The sequence below is a fragment of the Macaca mulatta genome, chromosome 8 (genome assembly GCF_049350105.2).
Source record: "Macaca mulatta isolate MMU2019108-1 chromosome 8, T2T-MMU8v2.0, whole genome shotgun sequence".
NCBI lineage: Eukaryota > Metazoa > Chordata > Mammalia > Primates > Cercopithecidae > Macaca > Macaca mulatta.
The window spans coordinates 30,476,640-30,488,652 of record NC_133413.1 but is presented as its reverse complement, the minus strand read 5'-3'; the positions used below and the strand labels follow the sequence as shown (position 1 = coordinate 30,488,652).

General features: G+C 43.7%; 1 protein-coding gene across 7 annotated transcripts in view; it reads right to left on the bottom strand.

Moving 5' to 3' along the window:
* EXTL3 (exostosin like glycosyltransferase 3) overlaps positions 1-12,013 on the bottom strand; it is a 133,467-nt gene that overhangs the window by 15,157 nt on the left and 106,297 nt on the right. For all 7 annotated transcript variants that reach the window (XM_077943359.1, XM_015145080.3, XM_077943357.1 and 4 more), the window contains exons 4-5: positions 7,414-7,541; positions 1,116-1,260 (exon numbers count right to left, since the gene is read on the bottom strand). In XM_077943359.1, the coding sequence (XP_077799485.1) occupies positions 1,116-1,260; positions 7,414-7,541 (273 nt within the window). The remainder of the gene's footprint in view (positions 1-1,115; positions 1,261-7,413; positions 7,542-12,013) is intronic.

The window sequence follows — 12,013 nt, the reverse complement described above, 5'->3', positions numbered from 1 at the left end:
TGTCATTGGTAAGCAATGAAAACGTTCCCTACGCCTGCCCTGTGCCAAAGCACAGATGTGGGGAAATGAGTGCCTCAAAGTCCACAGGAAAAGGCTAAAGGAAGCACTGTCTTCAGAGAAGACTCGGGAGAGAAGAGGTGCTCTGTGAGGTGGGCAGTGGGGGTAATGCCAGGGTAATTTAGAACAGGGACTCCTCAGGGCCCGGGAAGACCTCAGGAGGGAGGTAGAGAGCAGCACTCACGGACACAGAAGGCAAACCACATACAGCACTGTAAACTTTCTAGAAGCCACATCGTTAAAAAGTAAAGAGAGACAGTAAAATTCAATAATTTTATTTAACCCAGTAATCCAAACTAACTGCATTTCAAGATGCAATCAATATAAACAATTACTGAGCTATGTGACATCCTTAGTTACAAGTTTTCGAAGGCTGTTGTGCACTTTACACTTAACAGCACGTCTCCATTCTGACCAGTCATGTGCCAGGTGCTCTGTGGCCACACGTGGTCAGGGGCCACTTTACAGAATGGAAGAGGTAGAGAGGGAAGACAGGCCAAGAGCAAAAAAACAGAACACAGACCAGTAGAGGAGGAAAGACTGCAGGGTCCTAAGCTTCAGATATTCAGTGAAAATCAGATGATGAGACACAGTGAAAGAATAAGCACTAAAGTATCACAAAGAACTGGCAGAGCCACACAGAGGCTCATCGCGGGGCCTGGGACAGGCATGGTACATCTAAGTCAGAAAAGTGCCCAGGTCACCTTCTGATAGCCGGGCCACATCTGGGGTGGTAGTGTTGAAACCAGAAGGTATTTGAGGTGTCTTTTAGCCCAGAGCCCTCAGTTTTACAAAGGGAGAGCCAGTGCCCAGAAAGATAAAGTGGTTTCCAAATGGCCTATGTGCAACTGTACAGGCAGCCCTCTCATCTTGACTTTTTATCCCAGAGTTGCTCTAAGCATCTTGATCATTGTCTCTAAAAATTGAAACAACTGACTTCTAGCACAGAAGAAACATGTAAGAAGCATTAGGAGAGCTAAGCTGAGGGCAGCATTCCACTATCACACAAAGGCCAAACTCTCACCAAGTCAATGCCATTATTACCAGCTTTTTCCTACCTTGTGAAAGAAGGCAGCACCTGTCAGCACCATGGACAGCTCACACGAGTAGTTGGAGTTGTAGAGCCAGGACTGATGGGGGATGTCCCATGCGTGGTAACGGCCAGGGAAGCCCACGATGCGGTCCCGAGCTTCTCTCCACACCCTTGAAAAACACAAGTGCATACACAGACCTGAGTACAAAGCTTTAGGGTCATGAAAAGCGTTCACAGTTATTGCCTCTACCTTACAAGCTCTGGCCCTTAGGCTTTTACTTCTCTTATCCTTTCAAAATAAAACAAAATCAACAACAAGCCAAACAGGATAAAAGCAAATAAGGTACCATATTCAGCTTCCTTAATAAGCACCTGCACATTGTTCCTCTAGCAGTCAGTATCCTCCAGCCCTTCCAGAAAGAATAAGTCATAACTTGGGAAAGGGGTCTCCAGCATGGGGTATATACAATAATCTACTAAGGAGGTCTCCAGAATGGGGTATGTACAATAATCTACTAAGAAGCAGGAAGATGATATCAATTTCAATTCTTTTTTTAGCTTATTTAATTTCTAAGAAAGGGCCGGGCAGGGTGGCTCATGCCTGTAACCTCAGCACTTGGGAGGCCAACACAGGAGGACCGCTTGAAGCATGGAGTTGGAGACCTGCCTGGGCAACATAGCAAGATCCTGTCTCTATAAAAAAAAATTGTTTCTAATTAGCTGGGCATGGTGGAGTACAACTGTACTACCAGCTACTTGGGAGGCTGAGGTGGAAGGACTGCCTGAGCCCAAGAGTTCAAGGCTGCAGTGAGCTGTGATTGCACCACTGCACTCGGCCTGAGCAACAGAGCAAGACCTGGCTCTAAAAGTGAATGAACCAACATTTTCTAAGAAAGGCTTTGTTTTTAATGAGCACGACATATTAGTTCAGTAGGACGTGTATGTAATTTACATATACTGCACACTTTTCTTTTATGAAGAAGGAACATAATAAAAAGGTTTGGAGACCACTGGTTTAACCACAGAAGACTACTGAACTGCACCACTCCTAATTCCAAATTTGAGCAGGGCTGAGGGAGAAACGTGTATCGTGAGAAGTGGTCTACAGAACCATACAACTGAAAGGTTTCATTAAATGGCAGAAATAAATGGAGAATTCAATATGTTTCAGTAGAAACTTTTATATCATCTCCAAATTTATAGGCAAAGTAGAACAAATAAAATTGGTCCCCAGTGTCACAGGATACATTGGAGAACTGAAAGCGTTTTAAGCTCCACAGAACCCAACAGGCCTGCAGAAGGGCTGCCAGAGATTTAAACTGCCTGCAAACTCCCTCATCACTTACATGGAACTTCAGTTCCTAAGACACATATTTTATTTCAAAAGAGCTTCTCTCCTAATAAGTCTGGAAGACTCTAATCTAATCCAAAAGATGAGAAATCACAATTTCTATCACAATGTAATAGCCTTCTAGGTGGGTTTTTTAAGACAACTGATTTTTTTTTAATTGTGGCAAAATGAACATAAAATGTACCATCTTAATCATTTTTAAATATATGGTTCAGTGGCGTTACAGACATTCACAGTGTTGTGCAACCATTCCTGCCATCCATCTCCAGAACTCTTTCATCTGCCCAAACGGAAACTCTGTCCCCATTAAACAGTCATCCCCACTCCCACCTTCCCGCAGCCTCTATTCTGCTCTCGGTCTCTATGAATGACTACCTAGGGACCTCACATAATGGAACCACAGTATTTAGCCCTCTGTGTTGTTTGCACTTCTGTTACAAATAATGCTGCTCTAGCCATTCGTGTATTCCTTTCTGTATGGACACATGCTCTCAAGTCTCTTGGTATACCTTTTCTATCTGTCCCTTACGATTGATTCTATCTCTTTCTTGGCTACATAAGTTGAAGTGAGTCAAGATCTATCTTTGCCAGAGGAAAGAATTCTTAGACTTACCCTTTCCTTTCAACTTAGGTCTGTTTCATTCCCATTAAGGTGAAATAAGCAAATTGGGGAGATTAATAAGAGAAAGGCTTTAGATCAAAGGATGCCCAAACGCATAAGAAAAGGGTCAGGGTAGGAAAAGGTTAGGATGTACAGACAGCAATAATTCACCAGCTCCATTACCAGAGGCTAAATCTCAAACGTGAATGACGGTTAAGAGACACATTAAAAGGCTTCCCATTACTCTCTCACCACCTGCAAATCTGCTGGAAAATAGCATGGGCAAGGTCAGAAATCCCTAAATCAGGGGCTTGGAAGCTATGTTAATGCCAGCTATGTTAATAAGCTTCAAACTCCTTAAAGCTGGGCTCCTTATCAAAATCATTCTTGGATCTAAGGGTTGGCAGTTCTCCTGTTAACACCCCACGACTATGCTCACCACACCAGCCCTTCAGCATGCTCCAAACCACATCACGCTGCAGCAGAAACACACTCCCTGCCGCCCACCCCCTACCACTACCACCTGCAGCAGCAAAGATCACGCCTGGAGCTACTGCATGGCTTTTTTCCTTTCATAAAAACAAATGGAGAGAGTCAGCTATTTGTTATCGTGTAAAAAAAAAATACACCTCGGCTTACAAGGATTTTTTTAAATCACAGCTATCAATAGATTTGCCTCAATAGTACACTAGGCAAGAGGTCAAAGGAAATGTGAGAGGCTGGGTGGAGGAGAATAAGAACAGATGTTCTAATTTTTCAGAAATGTGTCAAATCATTCTTTACAGATGGATTTAAGACAGATGAGCAATAAAGCCACTGCTCTTTTCATCTGAGCATCTGCTCTTACAAGCCTAAGCCAAAGGCAGCCCCATTGCCAGGTAGGTCAGGTTAGGCCTTCGGTGAACAGAATGGAAGCACAGAGAAAGAACTCTCTATTCTGGATCCACACTTAATTTGAACAAGACCTCCAAAGAAATCTACTCCAGTGGCTTTTTTTTTTTTTTTTTTTTAAGCTCTGTTGCCCAGGCTAGAAGTGGCGTGATCTTGGCTCACTGCAACCTCCGCTCCCAGGTTCAAGTAATTCCCCTGTCTCAGCCTCCTGAGTAGCTGGGATTACAGGCACGCGCCAACACGCCCTGCTAATTTTTATATTTTTAGTAAAGACAGGGTTTCGCCATGTTGGCCAGGCTGGTCTCGAACTCCTGACCTCAGGTGATCCACCCACCTTGGTCTCCCAAAGTGCTGGGATTACTGGCGTGAGCCACTATACCTGGCCTCCAGTGGTTTTCAAATGATGTGGGGAAGAACTAATTTTTCCCCAAAATTATTATAGATTAATACTTTGGTAAAATATAACAAAAATGAACTGCCTGGTTTCTAAATATGACACCCAAAGCACAAGCAACCAAAGAAAACAGATCCACTGAATTTCAAAACATGAACTCTGTGCTTCAAATAATACCATCAGGTAAGTAAGAAAATAACCCATGGAATGGGAGAAAATATGTGCAACTCTGATCTCTGATAAGGGACTTGCATCTAGAATATATAAAGAACTCTTATAACATGATAATAAAAAGACAATCCTGGCCTGGTGCGGTGGCTCATGCCTGTAATCCCAGCACTCTGGGAGGCTGAGGCAGGTGGATCACCTGAGGTCAGGAGTTCGAGACCAGCCTGGTCAACACGGTGAAACCCCGTCTCTACTAAAAATACAAAAATTAGCTGGGCATGGTGGCGGGCGCCTGTAGTCCCAGCCACTTGGAAGGCTGAGGCAGGAGAATGGCATGAACCCGGGAGGCGGAGCTTGCAGTGAGCCAAGATCACACCACTGCACTCCAGCCTGGGTGACAGAGCGAGACTCTGTCTCAAAAAAAAAAAAAGGACAATCCAAACAAAAATGGGCAAAGATTGTGAAAAGCCATTTCTCCAAAGAAGGTATACCAAGGCTAACTAACTGATCAATAAGCACATGAAAAGATGTTCAACATCGAGAGAAATGCAAATCACAACTGTATGTCTGGGTACTGTGGCTCATGCCTGTAATCCCAGCACTTGGGAGGCCTGCTGGAGGCCAGGAGTTTCAGACCAATTTGAATAACAAAGTGAGACCCCATCTCTACCAAAAAAAAAAAATGTAAAGATTAGCCAGGTGTGGTGATGTGAGCCTGTAGTCCCAGCTACTCAGGAGGATCACTTGAGCCCAGGAGTTCAAGGTTACCACGTGCTAAGATTGCACCACTGTACTCCAGCCTCAGTAACAGTGTGAGACCCCCATCTCAAAAAAAAAAAAAAAATACACACACACACACACACATGAGTTGTTACTTTACAATGACTAGGACGGCTATAAATTTTGAAAATAGAAAATAACAAGCGTTGACGAGGATGTGGAGAAACTAGAAGCTTCATACACTGCTGGTGAGAATGCAGTATGGGGCTGCCACCCAGAAAAACAATCTGACAGGCTCAAAATGTTAAAGCAGCTATCCACATTACTCTTAGGTATACACTCAAGAGGAATGACATGTTCATACAAAAACTTGCACATGAAGGTTCACAGCATTATTCACAATAGCCAAGAAATAGAAATGACCCAAACAGCCATCAACAGAAAATGAATGACTAACTGGTACCTGGGCTGGGCACCATGGCTCAAGCCTGTAATCCCAGCACTTTGGGAGGCCGAGGCGGGCAGGTCGCCTGAGCTCAGGAGTCCAAGACCAGCCTGGGCAACATGGTGAAATCCCATCTCTACTAAAATACAAAAAATAAAATTAGCTGGGTGTGGTGGTCCATACCTGTAATCCCAGCTACTCAGGAGGCTGACATGAGAGAATCGCTTGAACCTAGGAGGCAGAGGCTGCAATGAGCTGAGATCAAGCCACTACACTCCAGCCTGGGCAACAGAGTGAGACTCCATCTCAAAAAAAAAAAAAAAAAAAAAAAAAAAGAACTGATACCTGCTACAAGATGGATGAACCCTGAAAACATCATGTTCAGTGAAAGAAGAAAGTCATAAAAGGCCATGCGTGGTTGTACGGTTCTATTTATAGAAAATGTCCAGAATAGGCAAATATATAGAGACACAAAGATTGAGTGGCTACCTAGGACTGAGAGGGGTTGGAGAAAAATTGGGAATGGCTGTTAATAGATACTAGGTACAGGGTTTCCTTCAGTGGTGATGAAGATTTCTAAAATTAACCATGGTGATGTTTGTGCAACTCTGAATATACTAAAACCACTGAATCATACACTAATATGAGGAAATTTTACGGTGTCTGAATTATATTGAAGAAATGTTGCAAAAAAAAAAGAACTACAAGAAAAATAATCATATACTTGGATTTCATAGTAAATGTCAAATTGCTTTAAAAGTTTCTGAATGCTTGCCCTCAATTTTTGTACTTACCTCACCATAAACAGGTAACCAACTGTCCCCAAGCCAACATCCCAGTCCCTGACACACTTGGAGTAGCCTTCATCTACTCCATCCTCTTCCCCACAGTGACCCTCAAGTGGGATCCTTCAGCAATTCCTAAGACTCAAGAAGGCACGAGAGCTGAAGGCTGGGTGAACGTCGGGAGTGTGACAAACCTGCATTTGAACCCAGAGCTCTGCTGCCACTTCCTAGCTTCTACATGGTTTTGTTCTCTTGTATCTCAATTTACTCCTATATAAAATGGAGACAGCTACAATTTATGTCATCAAATTTTAGAAGGATTAATGAGATAAGACAGAAAAAGTCCTAGGCTAGTCCCTGGCACACAGTACGGGTTCAACATATGTTTAGCATCATCATCGCTGCCATCATTACCACCACCCCCTTTTCCTCCTTCCCTTCTTTTCCCTTTCAAATCATTGCTTCTGACACCCTCTTTCCCCCAAATCTTTTTGGGTCCAGGATCCTGGCACTGTTCCATTGCTCCAACACACAGCAACATGTCACTTCTGCCTGCCTGGAAGTTACTTCCCATTCCTCTAAAAATGAAACCCTCCTATTTCCTTTAGAGAACTACCCTACCCATTGCCTCTACTCTCTGCCCATGTAGTTTGGATTTAAGGATGATACACCTGCAGCACCAGGAGCAGGCAGATAACCACGGTCTAGCCAATCAAAGAATTCCACCTCCCCGGCCACAGAGGGAAGACCTGTAGGAACGCAGAGCACAGCCTAGAGGTAAAGAGAGACAGACTCCTCCCACGCCATCTACAAGCCTGCATCCAGCCACGTCCCACATCAGCCCTGACTACCTGTAAGGGTTTCTCAGTTACCATCAGCCAATTACCATCAGAAATTCATTTTGCTGCCTAATCCAGGTTTTCTGTCACTTGCAACCTAAAGTGTTTGACTGGAAATTAGTCTCTCACCGGAACCCAAACATGATTTCGTCATGGCGGAGGTGAGCATCGTCATCGATGGACAGGATGGCCTCTGTCTCAATTTCATTCCAGGGTAAGAATCGGTTGTTCAAACTGTTCTTCTCAGTACGGACCACCTGTGATGAGGAAGGAAAAACATTAAAAATCAAGGCTGTGTTATGGAAGGTCAAACAAAATGTGTATTTAGGTCTAAGGAGATCATGGCTGGATTTACTGAATAATTTTGACTGATCTCCGCACTTGTAAAATCTAGCATGTGCCTTTCAGGAATAAAAGCTGCCTTACACTTCAATAAATGTATATGGATTTACCTTTTCAGCTTCACTCGTTAGCTAATTTTCTTGTGAATCAAGCAAAAGCTGAGGATTATTTTACACATGCAATAAACACGATGTAGGGAAATTAAAAACGACTCTCCCCAGAGAACACAAGGTGGCAGAGTGGATCTGAGATTCCAATGGCTATGGAGTTCCCAGCCTGGTCAGTAATTTTAAAACCTAACTCAGAAACCTCGTGAGTCTGTCACTTCTGACTCCCAATTCTAATGCCTTTTTGGGATATAAACCCAAAAAAAGAGCACAGCCCATCTGGTCGAGATTAATTACTTCACCTTTGCAATTCCTACCTACAGTGCTGACTACTCGTACACAAACTTTTTCTTTCTTTTCAAGGTGTCATGTACTCAGTACAACAGCTTCTGCATCTTCAGCAAATCCCAATTCAAAAAACATCTAAGTGATTCTACATATATGCAAAGCAGTATTTTCTTCATAAAAAAAAAATTGGTGCTTCAAACAGTACAACTATATAACAAAACAATTTTTATTTTACCATATCTCAGTTTAGTTTACCTACAATGTGGGTGAGTAGCTGTGTTATTCACCTTGCCACCTAATACTCATATAAATCATGACCACAGTCAGTACCTGGATGGCTCATTTTATTCTTAGAGTATCTTTGTCTAATTAGTCCAACCAAAGGGGAACCATTATTTTGCTCTCAAACCCCAAAAACAAAGAGCATCTCGTGAAGAATGATCTTTTCAGAATGCCACGAAAAATCACCTTACTTCCAACAAACTGTTTTACTTGTACTGAGGACAACCTCTACCTGGCATGATGAATTAATTGCATCTGAGGACTTAAATTTATGAATGGTTTCCAAGGAGCTCTGTGACCTACTAGCATGTCTCTTCAGCTTCAAATAATACCTTCCCTCCCGCTGGAGGTCCAGCTAAGACGCCTCTTGCCATACCCTCCTTACCAGGAGAATCCTTTATTCCGTGTTCTTAATGCAGAGCCCTCATACTTCAATTAATTCATTCTAGCACACTTAAAATCCAATTAATTCAGAGCTAGAAGGGCTTTGGAGACTATAGTGTCTCACTTTATACATGCAGAAACTGAGGCCCAGAGTGATGTCATACAACTGGCAAGTTGCAAGAGCCAAAACTCTAATTCATACCTTTAAAAAAAAAAAAGTTCTCAAAGTCTCATCACTATGTTGCCCAGGCTGGTCTAGAACTCCTGAGCTCAAGTGATCCTCCCATCTCGGCCTCCCACAGTGCAAGGATTACAGGCATGAGCCACCACGCCCAGTTTTTTTTTTTTTTTTTTTTTTTTTTTTGAGATAGAGTCTCACTGTGGCCCAGGCTGGAGTGCCATGGTACAATCTCAGTTCACTACAACTTCCATCTGCCAGGCTCAAGTGATCCTCCTGCCTCAGCTTCCCAAGTAGCTGGAACTACAAGCAGATACCACCATGCCCGGATAATTTTTGTATTTTTGTAGAGACAGGGTTTCACCATATTGCCCAGGCTGGTCTTGAACTCCTGACCTTATGGCATCTGCCTGCCTCAGCCTCTCAAAGTGCTGGGATTACAGGCATGAGTCACCACACCTGGCCTCAAAATGCATTATTAATCTGTGCACTGTCAAGGAAAAACAATGTTGCTAATTAAGAAGGCATGTGAAATTGATGATCCCATGTTTACTTTATTACAGAACTTTAAAAAAAATTTTTTTAAGAGATGGAGTCTTGAGTTGTCACCTAGGCTGGAGTGCAATGGTGCTGTCATAGCTCACTGCAGCCTAGAGCTCCTTAGCTCAAGTGATTGATCCTCTTGCCTCAGCCCCCCAAGTAGCTGGACCTACAGGCATGCACCACCATACTTGGGTAATTTCAAAAAAAAAAAAAAACTTGTAAAGACACGGTCTCGCTAGGTAGCCTAGACTGGCCTCAAACTCCTGGTCTCAAGCATTCCCCCTCCCTCAGCCTTCCAAAAAAAGTGACAGGATTACAGGTGACAGCCAACACTCAGCCAGAGCTTTCTTTAAGACTCCACTTCAGCCCCAGAGGAGTTCCTGCCCAACTCAAGACAAAGAAGGATCTGCAACAGATTCGCCACCACAGTTAACAGATGTCCAAGCCAAGCAACAGATTGAGAGATCTACTTTGCCCTGCAGCATGTCTGACCAGCATAAAAATCCCCAAGTGTACAGCCCAGGGTGTCTTAAGCTCAGACTCCGCAATGACAAAACGAAGGACGGAGTGAGGCCTAGGTCAGACAAGAGAGAGCGGCAAGGAGAGGAGATGCCAAGTGCTCACCTTAGCAGCTGTCAGCTCCGCTTGCCACAGGGCGGGAGGGTGGCAAGAAGGGGCTGGACTTGAATGGCAAGCTCGGCGATGGTGAGAGGCCATCCATTGTAAGACGCATCCTCAATTTCAGAGATGACAAAATGTAAAATAAGGTCTGCCTTGGAAATGATGGCACATAGCAGCTGTTCACAAACTCCCTGAACAAACTCCCCCCGATCATTCACTTTACCTTCCTAACACACCTAGCATTCACTCAGTATAGAACTAATTCTGCCAATTCAGCCAAACAAAGCTCGCCGTCACCCGCAGCAGTGAATACACACAGCTTAAAATGAAGAAAAACCACTTGAAAATGTCAGTTCTTGAATATTGGCTTGAAGATTATCAGTTTTGTGGGTTAACCTTCAGACAGATTATCTACGGCACAATTAGTAAACCAGGAATATAGCAAGGAGCTTCAGTGTTCAAAGTGTGAAGTGAAGACCAGCAGCACACACCACTGGGGCCTGCAGGGGTGCTGGCACCACCCCAAGCCCAGAGTCAGAATCTGCATTTTAACATGCCCCTGGGGGATTCCTGTGCACATTAAATGGGGAGAAGCACTGGTACAGAGGGAGAAAGCATGGCTTTGGAGCTATTCAGAAAAGCTTGGGTTCAAATTCCAACTCCTCCACTTACTAGACGTGTGAATGTAAGTACCCTCTCTGCTAACTCAACATAGCACCATGCTGTTTGCAAAATCTGAAGTTACTTATCAGCCAAAGTTGACAATCCTATTAACAACCTAACTCTGCACCTGCAAATGAAAAACAAGAAAAACTAAAATGATTTGATATCTAGGTCATACCCAAAATTATCTAAACAACCAAATCAAGAGAACCTACTTGTGCTCTAGAAGACTTCGGTGGGGTCATGGAGCTGGAGGTCAAATATCAAAGTGTTTTGGCCTAGATTTCACACCAGTTTTTTTAGTAAGTTTATTAAAGTCCATTACTTAGGTATCAAGAAGCAACAAGAGAACAACTACTAAGGACTCCAGGAACACAGGGCGCCTGCCACCACGGCTCACCCTCTGAGCACAACTGCTCTGGGCTAGAATGACAACAGCTGTTCAGGTAGAGCGAACTGCATTTTAATAATCAGAACAGCAATCAGAATAAAAGGGCCAGGCATGGTGGCTCACGCCTGTAATCCCAGCACTTTGGGAAGCCAAGGCGGGCGGATCACCTGAGGTCAGGAGTTCAAAACCAGCCTGGCCAATATGGCGAAACCCTCTCTCTACTAAAAATAATTTTTTAAAAATCTAGCCAGGCATGGTGGAGGGCAACTGTAATCCCAGTTACTCAGGAGGCTGAGGCAGGAGAATCCCTTGAATCCAGGAGGTAGAGGTTACAGTGAGCCAAGATCGCACCACTGCACTCCACCCTGGGCCACAGAGTGAGACTCTGTCTCAAAAGGAAAAAAAAAAGAACAGAAAAGCTGTTAAAGATTCACAGAAACACACCACCAAGCACTACAGTTTATTTGTGGTTAGCTGACAAGTAACTGCAGTAAGTCAGCTTTAAAAATTCGGAGCAGTGGTTCTCAACCAGGAATGATTTTGCCCCAGGCTACAGTGGCAATGTCTGAAAGGATTTTTGGTTGTCACAACTGGAGAAAAGGGTGCACTACTTGCATCTAGTATCTAATGGGCAGAAGACAGGGATGCTACCAGATCCTACAGTGCACAAGACAGCCCCCCACAACAAAGAATTATCTGACCCAAAATGTCACTGTGCCATTGCTCAACACCCTGATTTAGAGTCAACCTGCAGGAGACAGTAAACCAAACAGCGCTTGGAAGAGTAACTATAGTTCATTACCTAAGACATTCCCCTTTTCCCCATAACCACAAAAAGATTTCTGCCCTCACAACCTTTGCAAACACCAACTAAAACTAAATGGGTGGAAGAGTAAAAGTTTTCTTCTAACAGTTTTGCTTCAAAGCTGC